The 20979-nt window shown below is 39.6% G+C and overlaps 1 protein-coding gene across 1 annotated transcript in view; it reads right to left on the minus strand.

Annotated features, from left to right (window-relative positions):
- Window positions 1–18462, minus strand: part of fstl5 (follistatin-like 5) — a gene marked incomplete at both ends in the record, with an annotated part of 147297 nt that extends 128835 nt beyond the window's left edge. Inside the window, 3 exons of the mRNA XM_083891420.1 lie at window positions 1473–1503; window positions 8573–8714; window positions 18407–18462. Of these exons, the coding sequence (XP_083747546.1) occupies window positions 1473–1503; window positions 8573–8714; window positions 18407–18462 (229 nt within the window). The remainder of the gene's footprint in view (window positions 1–1472; window positions 1504–8572; window positions 8715–18406) is intronic.
- Between the last annotated feature and the right edge of the window lie 2517 nt (window positions 18463–20979).

A 20979-nucleotide genomic window follows, 5' to 3' on the forward strand; every position in this document is an offset into this window, starting at 1 on the left:
CCCTCTCTGGACGTCCATTGAAAATTGAGCTTGTGACGTAGCATGTAAAAGTGAAGTTTTAATGCCAGATTGACCTCAGTTGTATAATAATGAGAAGCTGCCAATGTACAGGGTGATCCTTGAATTATTTATGATTTCCTCTACAGTTCGCTTGCCTTCTCGTTATTGGGGCTGTAAATGAGTTTGCTGAAAACTGGCCAAAGTGAGATCTCCCTTCTCAGCTTACAGACCATGGTGCATTAAAGTGAATCACGGCAGACAGCTGGGGCCGCCCTTTATGGTAATGCACCCTCTACAATTACTGCTTCGACCTTCCCTGGTAAAGAAAAATGGGTAGACGTCCATTTAGCGGACCTTTCAAACACTTAGTGGCAGACATGTTGGGCAGCAGGATCACCTTTTGACTGACATTGACTCTGGTTTAGAGGAGACAGATCAAGTATTAGAAATGTGACAGGTTGACAGATGAGATGCATCTGTCAAACAGCAAGAAGACTATGGTGTTAATGCATCCACACCAAACTGGTGGAAGATGTTTGTACCGAACACACATTCATGTTAACTTTTTTAAGTTATACATTTGAGAACTGAAAATCTAAAATTGTAGGTGTCAAAAATCCACTGTTATTGGTCCTGAAATCTGAAATGTGAAATGTGCCCGCTTACTTACAAAATAATCCATTTAAAATATAAACTTAATCAATAGCTAGCATACTGATCACTGGTCAGAGAAATATTAAGTCTAATGCAACTTCACCCTGACAAAGAACTTAATTCTCCTCAGTCTATAAGTACTGTGATCAACCAACCTCAATAAAACACAACAGTAAAGTGGGATTGACCTCATACAAAGAAAGTTGCTTTTACTGAGTCCCAGTAATACAACTATAACCCAGTGGGTTCAAGCCATCACAGTTCAATACACATAATGAAGTTGTGGACACATTTCCCACTATTTCCCCACAAATACAACTGAGGATATGCTTTATAACTTGTTTTTCGTCATCTTGTCCGAGTTTAGTCAGACATGACTCAGGCATGTTACAATACAAAAACATTCCTGTCTCCACCTAAAATTGTTCTTATCATCCATATGCAGCAGAAAGAGAGAAGCTTTATGGGAATAAACACCACAGGAAAGGTTATCCTCCAACTACAGTGGTTGGCCGACTGTGTTAAAATGTGATTATCAGGTGAGATGTCCTTGTTCGGAATCAAATAAAGGGGTTTGTAAACAAAATGATAGCGATCCAAATCAATTTCCTAATGTAGAGCTTTTTGTTAAAGAACTTTCTGTTGTTTCCTGAAGCTTCCCATGAAAAAGTTAAAACCTTGAATTTCTTTTTTGTTTACATGACAGGTAGTCTTGAGCTAAAGTCATGCTGTGGCCTCCTACAAGTAGACTGCATGATGCCCGGTGCAGGATATACACTGCACATCAAGGAGAAAAGACAAAAGAAAAGACAACTCACCTTTTATCCTTAAGGTCTCTGGGATCCCATCCTGAAACAAAAACAAAAAAACAACAACAGTTACAATAAACCAATAAACCATAACATCACAGCATCATCAACAACATAACTGAAGCAGAAGTCAGATCCACGGTGCACGGAACACAGGAGTACCAAGGACCAGTATCAACTGGATCTCGAATTTCCTGTTTCACCTAACATCGAAAGTGTTTTTGTCATTCAATATCAAATTTCATTACTTACTTACTATTAGAAGTTAAGCTCATCAGTATCAGTGAGCCAATAAGCAGCAGCATGATATTTGACCCATATGAGGGCAGAAGTTCAGATATTGATGCCAATCAATACCCAGTCCTAATGGTGTGTAGTCTTTTTGTTGTGGCAACTAACGATGCATCGACAAGTCAGACATTTCAGCAATATGTATTAAACATACTAATATCGATAATTGAGATATAACGTGATTGAGAATTCAATTATATCGCAAGAACAAAAGAGTGGTGGTACTGTTGCAGATCTTTGATGGCAAAAACTGTACTTTCCTTCTTTACATATCTTGTACTACAAAAATGGCACATGGGGGGGGGGGTGATGAGAAGAGGAAATTGAGAATTCTGTAGCAGCGTTTAAATGTGACATGTGGAAGCATTTCATTTTCCCCGTGTCAAGAAATGAGAAAGAAAATAAGGTGGCAGACAATGAAAACAAAACAATATGCAGATACTGCCAAACCGTGACCTACACATCAGGGAATACTAACAATATGAAAAGTATCTAGGCAAAAACAGATTTGGGAGGATGCAAGGGAAAAAAAACCCAGTCAGGACACAAGAGATCACAAGCCAAAGGACGACAGCCATTTTCTGTAGCGGACAATGAAGGATCCAGGATGCTGGAACAAAACTCTCAGACATTCTTTTTAAAACTAGTACCAGCACTCTACAAACATACAAAAGCATATTTTCACCACTATTAATACATAATAAATTAGCTCGCTATTATTTTATTTAGTACAAAGTATGACAGCGCGCGGCTCAGCCACATTTCTCTCTGACCCCAGCCCGATGCAGTTGATGAAATCTGGGCCAAGTGTGTTACTCTATCCCTGACGCAAATGTTACCACGGTTCCAGCTTGTTTTACCTGTCAATACAAACCTACTTGACAAACTGCATTGTCAGTTAGTGCGCTTTCTACAGATTTCTCCGTCATGGTCCTTAGTAAGTAATTTAGATCTCTACATGTATTCTCCTTCCCTTGATGATTGTTGTCTCATTCAATTTCTTCTCAATTATTTCTAAAACAAATTCATTAATTTGACAGAAGAAAATCGATTTACTGATGAGATGCCGTAGTGCAGAGACATCTGAAAAAAATTACCACTTGGGTGCACTATAAAATCTGAACGTTTAGAGCACACGGAGTGGAGATGGTGGTAGAAAACGCTGCCATCAGGACTACTATTCTAAGGAAGCTGCTCTGTACAAACCATGAATATGAAAGAAAGAGGCATAAATATTTGATTTCCCTACAGCGAAATCTGCAGAGCTCATCCTTCTCGTGCTTGTGCAGAAAATTAAGTCTCTCTTGTTAACAGCTACAGCACAGTGGTGTTGGGGAGAACATGTGTTGTGCAACAGGTCAACTGTCGATAATGAACAGCAGTCCCTGACTGCCCGCTGAAAATAGATTACCCACTTACTGGGTTTACAGAAAGTATACTCACTTAATAATTTCTTTATTATTTAAATTGATTAATGGAAAATGCTGTAGAGCATTTTAAAAGCGTAACGCTGCATCTGTATCCAACCAGTCTGCTTTAAATTTATATCGACTGCAAAATATCTCAGTTCACTCAAGGGTTTAAAAGCCAGGATTGATAACATACACTCACACTGCTGCTTGCTACTTTTGCTTTACTGTTTAATTTTAAACACACTTTAACTATCTTGGGTTGAGTGGCCAATGAACCACTCAGAGGGATTTGTGCCACAAATGTCTGTACGAAGCGCGAACAGAGTTGTTGAGACTGAAGTGGTCAGAGGGATCAAAAGCAACATTTCCAAGAACCAGGCAGCTGCCATGACTACAAATATGCTTTAATTATTAAAACAATGTCAAGTGTCACAGCAAGTTTGACGGGATCTGGTATTCGTACAAAACAATGCCAAACTGTAACCAAGTACGCAAAAAACACCTGTGGCTCTCCGACAGTCTTCACATCCCCTCCACCTTCCAAAGGAGGTGACATTTGGAACTGCACTACAGGTAGTGAGGATATCAAATGGGGCTTATTTGCATATGGCAGCCAGTGTTCACACTTAATTTGTACGAAGAGACTGATTTCCCCTATGGCTGCTGGCAGGCCTGTTTCTGCTGCCCTGAGACTCTGGGGACAGTGAAGCACCCAGCTGTACGACCTGTGGTTGATCTGCCCCCGTCACAGCTAGCTGGCTGACCGCCCACATCTATCGATGTACTGTATCCCTCTCTCACCCCCCCCCCCCCCCAAATACACTCTTCTCCTGCACAGATTTCACACCCCACTCTGCTCCATGACATTAGCATGCAAGTACACTTCAATTTGTAACGCAGGCTTCTTTTTCGCCCACCCCCCACGTCATGGAAACTTTCCACAGTTGTCGAGCATAATATGCCTGCAGTCTTCTTCTTAGATGAAAAAATAAAAGTTACATCACATATAAAACTACTTCTGGGAAAGCTTACACTGCAACACACTTGCAACTTTACCTGTGGCAATGTTTGTACTACAAATACCCTTGGATTAAAAAATAAATAAATACATGTATAAAAAATGGCCTAAAATCTTTTGAATGCCCAACATTTCCCTGGAATTTAAAGATTTCCTGTGTACTGAATGTGGTTGACTGTACATTGCCAGTACGTCAATCACTGGTAGGTGAAGCAGCAAAGGGAAGCATGCAGCTATATAAAAAAATAAAAAAAACTTCACACCAGCACCGGCGCTGACACCTTGTTGTTGCAGCAGATTGGCTTCATACAGTGTCTGTTTCTTCAGCCCCTGTGGAGACTTTACAGAAGCTGGTTACCTCAGCCTCAGGCCGGCTGCCATTTGAAAGTAGACAGCTCTTCAAGATGAGTGACAATGGCTGGGGTTAAAGCTGACCATCTGAGGAGGAGGGAGGCAGGAGGAGGGAGGAATGAGGACTGACAGTAGCCATATTTAACACAAGCATTGTGCACTACAGCTCTAAGAACAGCAACTTTACATTGCTGATAGTAAACATACTAATCTAGCTGCTGCAAATAAGACAAGCTGCAGCTCCATTTTTGCACTTTTAGATACAACTTTTGAAAAAGCTGCTTAAAGCTGCTCAGCTCTGCACTCACTGATTTAGACATTTGATGGTCCTATATTGACTTTATTTTACTTCATTTTTTGACAAGCATACATATACAGTATGTAGCGCTTTATGTTATTGATGTTGCACTATGTGGGTTTTTTTGTGTTATTCCGAGACTATATATGAATAAATAAAACCAATCCTCATGAATTCTGGAATTCATTCTCGTTAAGTTCCTCATCTCCTCTCTCTTTATCTCAATCTCATTTACCCGCCCTCTGCCTGTCTGTCTGTCTTCCCCCTCTCTCAATCTCCCACTCGGTTTATCCCCTGTTAATCTAGATTTGCCATGTGGCTGAGCCAGTGCTGGATGCATGGGGCTTTGCACACAGTTTGTCCTTGCCTCCATTTTGTTTGTCCTGTCATAAACAGCTTGGTGTCAAAGCAACAAACTTGCTTTTGTCCCTCGTGACGACCAAGCCTGGCGACTTTTTCCACAAATTACACGTCAAGCCTCTCCATCACCTTTACAGTGAAACTCAAAGGAAAGGAGCCTGAGTGGGGGAAAAAAAAAATCCATGTTACAAAACAAAACCTTCAACACAGCAACCATGACAGAGTGATATTTTAATTTTAGCCAATAACAATTAGGCCTGAATTTTGGACTGGATGAACTGGATGTTTGTCCTATACTTGACCCCATATGCAGGATTTCACAGCAACTTGCTAAAATAATGCCATGGGAATTATGTGTAGAGCGTGTGGCCAGCTGTTTATGGCCAACTCCCTGGTGGTGATTGAAGTCATTGTGTGGACAGCTTATAAGGTCGTATCCTATCCTGTTATCCTTGTCAAACACTCTCCTCCAAAGCACAGGAAAAAGGCTTTAGCATTAACAGTCACTGGTGTATTTTAGCCTGAAGAAAAACACATTGCTTCAAATGTAAACATGGGGAAATTATATTAAAGTTTTAAACAAAATGGTTTTACTTAAATCCGAAGTGGAAGGTAGACTCTAAACTAAATCTCATTCTTTAGTAAGTAGGACATTTGATAACCTACCTTATTTTAAAGGACAAAAAAAAATAGTAAAATCAACTCTACGAATATGAAATAGCTGTGTATGTTTGTGCCTGCTGCTGCAAGGCATACTAGTAAGACCTCTCTAGAGTTCTCACGAGAATGCATTGCAGCGCAAGCATCTATTGTAATCGTTCGCGTTTATTAGTGCCCGAAAAATTGGCAGCAAGAAGCAGGCATGATCGAAATTTCATCCAGGGAATTTTCTAGTAGAACATTTCAAGTCATTTCAAGATATGATTTTTTTTGAATTAAGTTACCTCAAAATCCCTCCCACTTTGCAAATATTTTCAATGGATCCATGTTTTCTTTATGCAGTTCACTCAATTGTATTGGCAAGTGAAATATTTCCAACAGTGCATAAAATTTCCTAACTAACAAAAAGGCCAATTACATATTTTTGAAAAGAGCTCACGGTGTGGCTGCTTTTCACCAAAGGGTTGTAAATTACCACTGGTTCATTTGACAGGGGGATAGATGAGCAGAGTTTACCTCTGTCCCCTCACAAGACAAATTGTAATGGTATGCAGATGCTGTAATGACATTCCTCTGCGATGTAATCACAGCACCCGGCACATTAATTTCATTGGACCAGAAAGGCACATACATCATTTTTGTAGCTTCTCGTCAAATCCGTGCTACATGTGGACATACATTACTTTAATTATTAAAGTCACACTGGCTCCAAACAGAGGCAATAAAACAGAGAGAAAGTCAAAAAGTTGTGCGCCTGCACAATAGAAAGTACATGGCAGGTGAATCAGAGACTCCACAGTTAAATCCTGTCAAATCCCAAATGAGAGTTTGACCTTGTTTACATGTCCATATCATGATTATTAGTCTAATATCACAAGCAAAATAAATGGTCAACACTATTTCTAGACTGGCAAGATGTGAGCCATCTTCCATCTATAAATGGAAGATACTTCTGTCTGTTTGACGTGAATGTCAAAATGTCCTTGACACGCTAAAACTTGATATGATATTTATTATGATATTTATTATCGGTATTTGTCCAACACTGGTCAAAATCACTGAGTCAGACACTGCGAATAGGAAATTGTAAAATCTGTTATGATCTGAAAACCATAAAAGCATTATTTTTGTGGCAAAGACTAAAAACTAGCAGTTCCATAGTGCCAATAAAGGTAACGCGGACCTGATCAGGCCATCTGCCCTGTTGTAAGTTGATGCACCATCAAAATAGTCTTGGAGACATGATTTGAAGATGGAAATCCAACATTTTGTCACTACTAATATACAGGACAGGGGGGTGGAGCAAAAATAGATTAGTTGTGCTTGTGGTTTGGTCAGTCGACTGCATGTGTGTTTGTAGATGAGATTTAAGAGGTTTCTTGAATGCATCTTGAAGCAGCTAAATTCAACATGTTGTAGATCCTGCAGACGTCATGCAATCCATCATGGTCTGTGAATGCATTTCACCAGCTGCTCCCCTTAACTGAAGCCATCCTCACTGCGTATGGTGCAGTTTTCACACTGCACAGAGATAACGTTATGCAACATCTTCAAAGCTGAAATCCAAAACCACTCAAGCAGACATAAACATTGGATTGTTTGCCTTTCTTTTCCCTCCAGTACAAAACAGCCTGGAATAAGCACAATCTCTGCAGTTGACTTAGATCACATTACTGGATTTTTTTTTTTTTTTAGATATTGAAGTTTAAATCTCTTTTACGTCCCTGACACACACACACACACACACACACACACACGCGCACGCACACTTTCCTTGTGAAGTGGCGTCTAGAAATGAGCAGAACAGTTCTGCCTGTATAGCTGAATCTGCAGTACAATGCATATCCCTGGATAAACATTGTGAAAGGTCAGAATGTGTGTGACCATTGTGCCGATTCAACAGCTTTGCATCACCCCCAGCTCAATGCTGATACGATGCAGTGACTTTCCTGCCACAGGTTTTCACCGTATCCCTCCATCTCTGTTTCTAGCCACTCCTAACTGCATCCCAGCCTGAACGACCACCATCTTCGCATTTCATTCCCATGCAGACGTGACATTCAATGTGTTATTTAGTGGGATGATGACAGATTGTCTAATGTAAAAAAAACAACAAAAAAAAAAACTTTTTTTCTTGTCACAGCAAGGGAAATATGTACTGAAGGGCCACAACCCGACAAATGCCTCGAGACAAAAAGACGTTGCTTGATCCAAGTCCCAGTCTGCCAAAACTGTCTGTTTCTTTCCCGTCTGGCTCCAATTGATCCAACTCCATTACTCTGGGGTTTTGGAGCCAATTCAGAGAAAAGTAAAATAAGAGTACGCTAGTTTAGAGGACAAAATTAAATGTAACCGTTCTTTGAGATGCAGGGATGGAAATAACGAAAACAAACAATGTATGAACAATTCAGCAACGTTGTTTACTTTACACGTGCAGCTTAAATGCCACACAAATATATTAATTTCATGCACAGCTCATTTTCATTGTTTCTCTGTTGTGCCTCATAATAACGTGATGTCCTCTTTGAAAAGACCGTCCCCTGGCACAGAGAAAGGGGGGGATAATGATTCATCAAGTGTTTACATATTTTTTTTCCAGTGGGCAGAAAAACAACCACCACAGGAGAGTCATCTAATGTAGGAAGAAAGTGCCACTGTAATTAGTTTTATACTTGGCAAAAGCGCATGGTTCTCTCGTTAAAAAGGCGGCGATCAATACCTTGTGTCGGAATCTCACGACTGGTCGATAGGGCGGCGATCCGAATCCCTCCTTGTTGGGTCTCCCGTCGGCACTGAGCACGGCAAGCCCCAACAGCAAAATTGCCGCCGACCACCATCTGGACGTCTTCATTGGTCTTTTTCTATCAAAAACAACAAACAATAATCATGAGGAGGCTTCTCAGAAAATACGGGAGGTTCAATTCCTGTTGGCCTAGACAATACATCATGTCCGCTGCAATTAGTGTTGACAATAGGCACCACAGACTGTCACTGTTTTAAACTAAAGCTATCAATACGCAGCGGGATTAGATCTACCTTTTGGATCAATTAAGGAGAAACAGACAAGAGAAAGTCAAAATAAAGAAAACAAAAAACCAATATGTTAAGGCAATTAGGATAAATGTCTGAGTTAGGCATCTGACGCAGCAGAGAGATTGCGTCTGAAACGGTTTCCCTACACCCTCGCAAAGATGCAGCCCAAACAAATTTGTCTAAGGGAATGAGGAAAATTCACTTTTCATCTCCAACATAACTGCATTTTCAATTATTCATCACGCTTTGTAAAAAACGAGTTTGACCTTTGCGTGACATGAATTAAACAGGACAATTTTTTTTGTGGGGGAGATTCCCTATGAAAATGTGCATGTCCCAGAAACACTGACAAAACTCAAGATACAGCAAATGCAGGAGGTACATTATGTGTTGCACGCACAGTCTTATCTGAAATGCAATTGTTCCGTCTTATTTTTATCCACCCTCTCCATGCATCTATGCCCTTGGTTCTGTGTGCACCACACAACAAATCTTCCCTTTGTTACAGCTGCTGTATAAATACATTCGACTCAGTTTGACTTGTTAAATTTTCACAGGCAAACACCGAGCTGTACTTCCAAAATCATCTTGATCCGCCAGTGCTTTCTTATCACCCTTCAGCGGAGCGAGATGACTGACAGCAGGACAGTGACCCCACCTCTTTGTTCTGACACAGAGTGACACTGAGTCAGACAACAAAAGCACTGTTGTGGCAGTTCTATGGGCCCACTTGCTAGTCACCGGAGGTCAGTAGGTTGTGCCAGCAAGTCTGTGTGACACCGTGATGTGCCGGACAAAGAGGGAACACTGAAACTTTATTTCCGTGACTTTATGGGAATTTTATTGCCTGCCTGCGCTGCTCGACACCTGGAGCATCACTGAATATTTCCTGCTTTGAAATGCCATCCCTTTACTTTTAAAACCATCATTCTTGAACAGGTGTGAAGAACCTGGTCTGTGCACTGAATGTTTTTCATCCAGACGGAGATATATCTAGTACATCCAATTAGAAATACATATCAACAGCTGGATATATATAATTAGGTACTGGCTCCAACTTGTTTGCCAATTTTGAAACTTTTTTGCTCAACCTTTACAGACACTGACATTTATAAATCAATATTCTTTGTCAAACTCTGAGACAACCTTGACAGAAGCCGTGTTTCCACTGCAAAGTTCCAGGTTTTTGTTTTTTTTTCAAGGACCAAAAAAGGTTCCACAGCTGTGAAAGACCAAGGAAGATGAGGCATATTAATGTGAACGACCCACAGCAACAAGTTGTTCCCCCGTAAAAGTCGACCAACAGCGTCAGTATTGTTCACCACATAATTCACTAATTTATTCTACCAAAAAGTATTAATGTGCGGCATTTATATATATATTTTATATTTTTCAATTGATGCTCACCTGAAGCCAAGTGTGTCTGCCTGCTAAGGTTCCAGCTACATCACAGTAAAAGTGATGGTATCCATCATGGAGCATTAAGATTTACTACAGGCTGTAAACCCCTCACTCATCATTACACTTTGTGCTCTCTAGTTAACTGGTCATCATTAACGGTATGCAGACCTTGGTACAACTTCATTTACAAATCCATTCCTGGTTTGCTGCCAAATATTTTATCCTCCATGTTATGCAAACAGTAGAGTCATAGGCTGTGCTCATTGCCTTCATTGTTCCCTCAGTACATGTGCTAGAGAGCAAAATGGCGGCCTATTCTGCTCCCTCAACCTGTAACACACAACAACAGCATGATCTAAAGCTGTCCATCTTTAAGCCATGAGGGGATTTAAAAAGTATTTTAAGAGCACTAGACAGAGACTCTTTGGAAACCTTCTCCAGTTCTTAGTGTTTATCTGCTTCTACTCTATGTATTGTTGAACAGGTCTCTTTGGTGAATGAGACCCTGGCTCTCATTGAGATTATCCGTATAAATAAAGGTTGAATGAAATAGAGCTCTTCTAACTGTATTGTGGAGTTATTAAAAAAACCTTGATGGATGTTTTTAAGAGTCATAGATGGGGTTTGAGAGTAAAGACAGAGTGAGAGAGGAAGAGACCAACATATTTGCTGTGTTCATCAGCCAAGTAGTGCAACAGCAGAGACTGAACAGGGATCACATTACCAAATATCGAAATGTAACCACTTCATTATTAAACTACGATGGCACCAAATAAAGGTAAAGCCGTCACAGTTGAGGTAATGTATAGCAACACGTAAAAAAACGACAAACAACAGTAAAACATGAAAGAGATTCAAGCCATGCTGCTGTGAAGAGCCGAGCTCCAGTAACAAAGCAGATTTAAAACACCTGAGCTGCTGGACCTTAAATGGGAGGAGATTTTACGAGCTGTTGTGGAGATTGATTTTCTGAAATAAAACGCTGGAGCAAAACCAGCTCTATATAGCTCTTCAAGCTAGACCTAGAGGGTCTCACAACACCCCATACTTCTTGGTAAAGTCCCAAGTTACTGCCTGGTTCTAGTTTCAGCAGTGGAAAAGTCTGGAAAAGTCACCTTAAATAGCTGGATTACCCACTAGCCCAGCCACAAATCTATCCACTTCCCACTGTTGAATTCATAGAAACATTAAGTGGACATTTCAAACAGAAAAGTAGAGGCAAAGGAGATAAAAAAATATATAACGTGAAGGTAATTAAGACCATTGCTGCATGTAAACTAGGTCTTTAAGATTTTTCCTTCATAACAAAGTCATTAGATGAAACGTTTTACTATGTCAGTCCCTCACATTGCAATATGGAGGGTATAAATAGCCATTTTATAATCCAGTGAGCAGTTTCTGACAAAGTCATTGTAAAAACACTTAATAATATCCTGCTCACTCACACTCACAAACTCACAAACTCACACACTCACACACTCACACACTCACACACTCACACACACAGGGCTATTTTGTGCCATGAGACACTAACAGGCTTATTCACTGCCTCAGAGTGTGATCATATTCATATTCTGTGCATTTCTAAACTCTCCAGTTTCAGGTAGAAAACCTGCCCGCAGCTGCTGTTGCTCCACTTCTCTGCTGCACAGTGTTTGAGTCGCACTAGCCGGATTACCATATCTGCTGGCACAATCAATCAACTTCTCTGCAGCGCCCTAGTGTTAAATGGGTTATTAATGGACTAACTTTTGAAAGGATGCTGTGTCAGAGACAGAGACATATGCACCATTTTTAAGAAGTTTAACTATGTCATACAACACAGCTTCTCACAGACATTTGACTCATTATAATAAGTCACAGCTGCAATTATTTTCCAGTTCTACATCGACTGACAAATAAATTACCAAATATCTTACTGTGAGTTTCTGAACCGCCAGCCATGCTGTAACAAGAGCATCTCTTCCTCAAAAAAGCTGTTCTTTTTTTCCCCCAGATTTTGTGTGCCTGTTGGTAAGCTAATTGTCCTGTCATTCAGCCCGTTTCTTTTCCTCATGTGCACCACTGCTCAACTGGCACACTGGCACAATGGCAATCTCCAATTTCAATTTCAAATATTTGAATGAGTTTGTCTCCAGGGGGCAATTCAAGAAATGAAAGGGGTTAGGGAGCTTTTTATTGAAACTTTGGCCACGGTTGTAGAATGGAATCGGTCACCTTAAGGACTGTAAGAACCCTACGGTTGTGGACCTGCCAACTACGGGACTGGGACAACTCTGAGGGTGTGAAATTGAACTTGCCACCTTGCGGACGGGAATAATTTTGCAGTTGTGAACAAAGCTATGATGCTACAAGGTCCTAAACAATGAGCAATGGGGATTGGGTACTTCGAAACCGACAATCCTTCGGTCACAAGCCAAGTTCTCTTTCCGCTTGTCTATGGGCTGCACGGTGAGAAGCAATGTTTGCTTGGTCTGTGTTGCGGAGATTTGTTTCTGATGTGGCTAATTCCCTTTTAAGACAATGATCGGAGGCTTATTGTTAGAATAAATGCCAGTTAACACAAAAAACTTGTGTACAACTACACTACAGAAAATGTATCCATAACAGCATTGTTTTAAATTGGTCACTGAAGTATAGCTTCATACAAAAAGAACGGTTACTTCCAGTAACGATAAATCAGCGAATTATTTTGTTGTTGTTCGGTGTTTTTGAGTTTTCCAAACCTCAAAAACTGTCTGGATGAAAATCTGGATTAGCAGAATAGCTGACTAATAACTGATTAATATCCCTATATTTAAGTATTATTAACATGCCAAATAACCACTATTCAAAATGTGGACAGCACAGCTTTTGTGTTTGGGTTGTAACTTTTGGTTAGACAAAACGAGGCATCTGAAGACAAACTCTGTCTGGACGCCTTTCTCCCTTTTTCTCTCCGAAAACGTTGCAGCCCAAATGTTGAGAAATTACTCAGGAGACAAATCAATAATGGAAAATAATAAATAATCATTAGATGCAGCGCTAAACCTAAGGGACAAAAACTGAACATTAAAATCACCAAAAGGATTTACTGCAGGTCTGCTGTCTTGGACTGAATTTGCTTTAGCAATTAGCAATTAATGGGCCACTGAACGCAGCATTTTAATATTCTAGAGTGAGGACCCCAACTGAAATCATCTCCTGCTAAACAGGTCTAAACATGCATACCTGTATGCACAAGTCTGTGTGTGAGTGTCAGTGTAAGAGTGTGTATCAGTACTGTAATTCTCGAGTCTTATTTATTTGCCCTGGAAGCACAGGAGAAAGTAATAAACAGTCCAGAAGCAGAGACGGTCCAGAAGTTTTCCTTGGACCCTCGAGGGAGTGCCATCATAACTCTAGCTCGGGCTTTTTAAGTCCCCCGGATCACGTCTAAGCTTTGGCATTGACTTTCAAATGAAGACTCCCCATTTCCCACTATGTACACAATGCATCATGTTTTGACAAGCTCATAGCCACCACCACTCTTGCCAACCCCACACCCCTGAGCCCACCCCATCGGTCTCATGCAGCAGATTTTTGTCATTCAATGCACGGAACAGGCATAACAACAGACGTCCATACAACACAGCATCTGTTAAAGATACCATGTGTCTCGCACAGCAAGGCATTAGCCAGTAATTTGTAATTTACTATCAGCTGTCATGTGTGTTTCGCGAGTCATAACTCTGGAAAATAGGAAATACATAATTAATACTGCCGTTCATTTTCCTGATATTATTGAGCACAATTTTCCCCCAAAACAGCCTCCAGGAATATCCCTCCCCCACATGGCTATTATACATTAAGTCTGCTTAGACCAATTCTGACTTATTGCTGATAACTCTTCAATATACAGCTTTCTAATTACACTGAGCAGGTCTCAAATATAATTAAACAAAGCCCTTGAGCAATAAGGAAATTAGAATGTGGCTGATGGCCCATCGGGAAATTCTGAGCAGAGGTTGTGTTCAGATTTCCTCACTGTCCATCATTTAGATGGACAGGGCTGTAAAAAAAAAAATCCATTGTGATTTATAATAATACCTCATTATATTTTTCTACTTTGAATGAAGACTTGTACAGTACCCTTTCAACGTGTGTCTATTTGTGTGCACTTTGTGGGTTTGTTTGAACGGTCACTGCTACTATTACACAACGACTGTTCTGCGCTGCGTGAGAGGCAGGGAAACAGTTGGATCTCTACCAATATCTCTTCCTTTTCTTAGCCAAACAAGTTGGCACTGCACACATTAGTGCCCCGAGCAAGTCACCCGCCAAATATGAAGCCTGTCAAGCGACCCCTTGTACAGTAACGCAATTAACAGTCAGACGTCCTTTACATTTATAGAAATATGGGACAGTTATTGAAACCAGTGTTTGATTTTCCTAATAAATATACAGAAAGAAGTTGCAAAGTGTGAATTTCTGGGAGAATAGCTAGAGAAGTCCGTTTTTTTTGTCAGAAACTGAATACACTACCCATGAATATGCTGATATAAGTAAATACTTGCTTTAAATTAAAAATCCTTTAGTTTTATAGCCTCAAAATTAGCCTTTTCAATAAACTTTTTGCAATGCCCTGTTTCTACAGGCATTTCTACGAATCAGGTAAAATAGCCAGACCATGAATTTTGCCATTTGAATTAGCGAAAAACAGAAGAACCACATTCTTTTTTTGTATGCAAAGTTCCTTGATTTGCTTTGGGACAAAAGGGGGTGAGATCAGAGGAGTCTTCCATTTGTACAATCTGCAGTCTCACAATTTTATTTTTTTTTTGCTGATGGCTGCAAAGACCCATATCATTGCGTCTTTGTCTCATGGTGATTTTACTTCCATTCTGAATGCTTGGTCATTGACCATGTGTCAATTTCTTATGATAATCCTAATACGTCAAAATGAAGGAAGACCTTGTGATTTTTCCTTCACAAAAAGATGGGAAAATATTCAGTCAATTTCAACCTGTTGCACATGAACACTACTTACAGCCAACACTTCTCTCAAGCATCTGTTTTACACTGCTTGCTACTATTTCTTAAGAAAACTGAAACTTCTAATTAATTTCATTTCTCACATAGAAAAACTATGCAATTACCCTGACATGTGTGGATATCACAAAATGCATGGATAATTCTACTCTTCCCTTTATAATAATAAGAATAGCACTGCAAAAACCTATTATTACACAGGCCACAGGGCAAAATTCTTAAGATAGTGGTGTCAATAAGCTCTGACATTCTGCTCTCTGTGGCTTCTGGAAAAATTAATATAGATTTCCAATTATCACAGCTACATTAATGCTTAAAGAGCGTGGACAGTACACCCTCATGCTGCAGCACCATTTTACACTCTCAGGTCTCAGAAAATGACAGCAGAGAGAAATAAGCCATGTGTGAGCAGATGTTGACAACATTTGCCACCACAAAGGCAACAAGTGTTTTGTATCATGATCCAAAACAACAGCAACCAGTCATAACATCTTATAGAAGTCATACTGCCATGTACTGCGAAAGAACTGCCCAGCTCTTAGTTCATCTGTCGTCACACCAGATGTGTTATGTGTTATGTTTGGCATGTACACGTGAATGCTAATGTAAGGCCTCATAAATTCAACCCAGAAAAATAAATCATCAGAACTGTCGCATGGTTCCAGAGTAAGAGCAGCTTTGGTGATTTAGAGGCTGCAGCCAAACGACAGCACACAAATGAATGGATTGTTAAAATAAATAACTTAGGGCTGGGTTGAAAAAATAATAATTTGAAAAATCTGATATCGAGTCATAAAATGCTTGGATTGATCTTTTTGACATATGCCATTTCCCGTATCTTCCGCACAAATCTCAAATGCCTACTATCGCCAAGTCCCGCATTACCGCAATACTCTTGTGTGACCACAGACAAACGCACTGCTTTTCAGATGCATTGGTGTTAGGGCTAATAATTGAAATGTAATCATAATCACAATACGGCACCTACTGCAATTTTCACAATATTTCTTAAATCCAAATTATGCGTCCAATTTCAATTTCAGATGAAAAAATATTGTCCTCCCCTATACACATCATATTCTACAGACTGAAGGAAATATTAGTTTCATCACAGATCTGCACAAACAGTAATGCAGTAATCATTTTAAATGTGTTATACAAATTAAAATGAGAATAATTATGTAAAAATGATTATACTCAAATCACAAATCAAAATCAAAAATAATCCCAAATTTGATATTTATTCAGAGTCGTTCAACCCTAGCCGGTGTTGTTAGTGTTTACCGTAACAGAATAGTTTAGTTTGTGTTCTCCATCATCACCACAAAAAAAGCAGCACTCACGGCACCCTCTGCTGGACAATCTTGTAATTACATCAAACTATCGGATGCGATTATAGGCTTTATTTTGAACTTTAATAGGGTTTTCCAGTTACAAGTTTGAATGATTACCAATGACTGCACTGTAGAGTTGCACTGTATGGTAATGATAAGTAAATCTTAATTACTTACAATTTGCAGAATTATTTCTGTGTGAATTTGTTTCAATAATGAAGCAAAATTAGTACGTAGGTGAAATATCTCTAAACGAATTGAAAGTGAATCAAATCAGAAATTGAACCTTATGAATCGAGCCCTAAATCAAATTCTAGTTCAAATGTCTTTCTATTATGTTTCACAGCATGTAAATGTGTTCTACATCAAGTTTCCAATGAGTTGTTCAAGTGCAAAACAGTAAAGTGCCGTGGCTGCACACTATTCAGCTCCCAGGTGTGAGCGGGGTAAACATCTATGAAGGAGAATTGGCCACTGCTGTGAAAACACATGCAGTTGCTGCTCAGTCATCTGCTGCCAAACAACCACTTAAAACTTCCCAATTTGAGGCTCAAGACTTCTTGAAGGTCACAGCACTGTTCTGACAGAAGACACTTGATCTTTATGACAATTACACTAATTTAGAAGTAGAAGCGTCTCACAAATGTGTGAGAAAAAAATAGTAATTATTGTTTGTCATCACACCTTTCAAGAGCTTTGTATTCAGATTAATAAATACATATACAAGGTCACACTCCTGACACATTATCACTCCTATTTTTATGCAGGCAGAGAATAAAGTGATGACAAGTGCAATACATACACTGTAACACAAACGGTAATGGTAATCAAAAATATTGAAGTTTTGTTCTGTTCTGCAGGGTGGACAATTTTCAACAACACTATTCCCTACATAATATTTTCTCCAAACTGTTTGAAATATGTCATGTGAAATGACACTTGAGGCTTTTCTCCTCCTGTGGCAGCAACTTTTCAGCACTTTGGCAGATATATTCTGTTTTCATTATGCGTGGAAAATGCAAAGGGGGAGTGCAAATAGGGGGAAAATACCCACTTTTTTCATTTGCGCACTTGTTATTTATCTGCTCTGCTGAGCTTGCATGGGGTTTCTCTGCAGTCACGGGGCTTCAAAGTCAGCCAGTCGTAGAGATTTACATCAGGGAACACTACAGCACAATCAGAAATGCTGCAAAACTGAGCCCAAAGCTTCAACGTCTCACTCAACTGTGCTGACGGAAGGGAGGAAGCTGGTCTCTTCATTGTCAGTGGACATTTTAACAGCAAAAATTAAAACTCTCATGCAGCTATATCAAACACATTAATGAAAATAAATATTCACCGTATTTACCACACTTGTGCAAGTTCTTCCCAGCGCCAATAATTCGTAAAATAACCATAAACTATACCTGGGTAAGCAAAATAATCAATGAATTAAGTTATTTGTTTGCATATTTTACTTGACGTCATGTGTTTAAAAAAGGAATGTTATAGGCTTTTGCCTAAAATGGCAACAGGAGGCTTTTAAGACACTATTGAAAAAACGTACTTAATTTAATATAATATAGTATAATTTAAGCAAATACTGAAGAACAGAATGCTAACATTTGCTCATAAATCTGTACGTTTGGCTTAAAACAACTAATTTGTTACACTAAGGTATACATATTCAGGGTTTAAACTTTAAGTAACCACACTAAAACATTTATTTATATGTACATACAAATAATGTTGCTAAATGTCTGCTTAATTCACATTTGTGTCTGTAGGGAACTCACCTGGTGACGTTAACCACCGTGACGATGTTTGTATATCCGTGAGAAGCATTTCCCATTTCCGGCACTCAGTGATGATTATAAAGCTCATTTTAGGACGATTTTTTTTTAAAGAAAATAATAGCTAATAATTTACAAAGGAGAACATGAACAAACTCATGTCTACCTGCAGAGTGAAGCACTAGTGTTTATTGCGGAACCGTCATCGGGAGCAGCAGCAGCAGCAGGTGATTTTAAATTAGAGACCGTTTAACCGGAAGTAAACAAAATGGCGCAGATTTCGCTACACAAAGCTCACCACTGACCCCGCTGGTCAGAAGGTGAAACGACAAGGGAGTAAAAGCTGATATTTTCAGATAAATCTTTACTACGGTGCATTCTAGAGTACAGTGTAAAAGGTTTAGGCAGTAAAAGTAAAGCAGGGATTATTTTAATCCAGTGTATAACATTTAACATGGTTTTATTGGCAAAAAAAAAACATTTAAACAAGTAGATCTGTATACTTGTACACTCACCAGCCCCTTTATTAGGTACGACTGTTCAGCTGCTTGTTCACACAAATATATCCAAGAATCACAGGAGTGGAAAAACGGTTTCTTCAAACTCATCAATTTCAAGACAGCATGGGACCGTTTCCCTCTTCTTAGGGTGGATAACAGACTCAAAGCAACAACAACACAGAAGACCTCATTAATATTCTGCACGCTTTGCCTACTCCCTATTGTCACTTTTATACAATATTTTCAGATTTTCCTCTTGAGTTTGTTCATTGCCGTTCTCAATATTTTTAATTCAGCGGGTGTCTGTGAATAAAACTGTCAGTGTACGTAGGTGATTTAAAAATAAAATTAAAGACTCAATTTAGGGGTTGGAATCGCCAGAGACACCATAATATGATATCATCACGATATTGTTAAAATACTGAGTATTCGCGAAATCCTACATTGCGACAACAGCTCTCTAGTGAGAGTGAGCACTTGGCACCATCTAGTGGACTGAAACTGAAATAGAGTTTTTTTATGCTAATCCACAAAAAGTTATGGTACTTGGTGTCCGCAGAGGTGGAAAGTAACGAAATACATTTACTCAAGTTACTGTATTGAATACTTTTTGTGTGTAATTTGTATTTTTTAAGTACAATTTAAAATCAGGATTTTGTATTTTACTTGAGTACGTATTGATTCAAGTATTGTACTTAGTTACTTTATAAATCCTATCCGTTACTGAGTAAAAATAAAAATTCAGCACAATGAAGACCTACAGGGGGGAAATACACCAAATACACACCAGCTCTGGCGCTCAAAGATAGAGGGCGCGCCAAAAGTGACGTAATATCCTGTGTCCAAAATAGTTTTGGATTTCTGACCCCTTGTCATATTTCTACTACGCTCACACCCCACGCAAAGTAACTAAGTAACTTTTACTTAAAGTACATTTCAAATGAACCCATTTTTACTTCTACTAGAGTAATATTTCATCAAAGTATTGGTACTTTTACTTGAGTACATTTACTTGAGTTCACTTTTTCCACCTCTGGGCTTTTTGATATGTTTTTCAGAAGTCTATAATCAAACTTCAGACTGCGTGGCCTTTGTCGTCTTTTCACACTCACCTGCCAGGTCAATATGACTTTCTACCTGGGCTCAGAAAATGAAAGGCACTTGCACATTGGTTTGCAGCGCCTGCTGCAGCTAACACTGCTCTGCATTCTGCCGTGTAAACCAACGATTCTCGGCAGAGGCTTGTTAGAAATTATTCAGAAATTTTCCATTAGGGCACTGGAGGGGAACTATAAGTCAGCAAATAAACTGCCCTCCGTACCCCCTTCTCTCGCTCTCTCGCTCTCTCTCCACCTACTTCACAACAATACGCTTCAGCTGACACATCCCTGACCCCCTGTGGGCAGAACTCTTTAAGCACGCTCAGCAGTATTCCTGTGTACAGATCAATTTGGTTGGAGTAGTGCAGCTCCTCTCTGAGATTATCTGAAGAACACTGGAGCATCTGCTGCACGTTTCGCTCTCCCTGCTCGCAGCGCAGTGACTTATTTGGGCCGGAGTTATCATGGCATTTGCACCCATACATCTGCAACGGCAACGCGTCGCGATAAAGGACTCTGTCATTTTCAAAGCACGTCCAAAACTACAGGTGACACCCCCACCATCCCAAGGGCAGGGTCCTTATTCTCACCTATACAAATGCTGTAAAATGCCATGCGAATCTCTAAAATAGAACAGTCCTTCACAGGAAAAAGGGTTGAATCTGAATGTTATACATGAGTTTCTCACATAGTAGGGTATATTCATACTATGCCCCTGCATGGTGCCTGTACTATGTGAGTAATTTCCACACATTCCTTACATCCTTGATGACAACAAGGTTGCTATTTTGGTGCATAAAGAAAGCATCGGCTGCCTCTCTGATTCAGGCATTTAAGTGTGTGCATATAAATTAAATGCTTCAGGTTTGAAAGGGAACACGCTGCAAGCCGACTGCATAGGGCGGAGACGGAGGGGGGAAAAGGCCCTTCATTACAGTTTTTATTTTCTCTCGGAGTAGCAAACTCTTATGACTCA

Source organism: Microchirus variegatus, assembly GCF_963457635.1.
Source record: "Microchirus variegatus genome assembly, chromosome: 6".
In the NCBI taxonomy this organism is placed as follows: Eukaryota; Metazoa; Chordata; class Actinopteri; order Pleuronectiformes; family Soleidae; genus Microchirus; species Microchirus variegatus.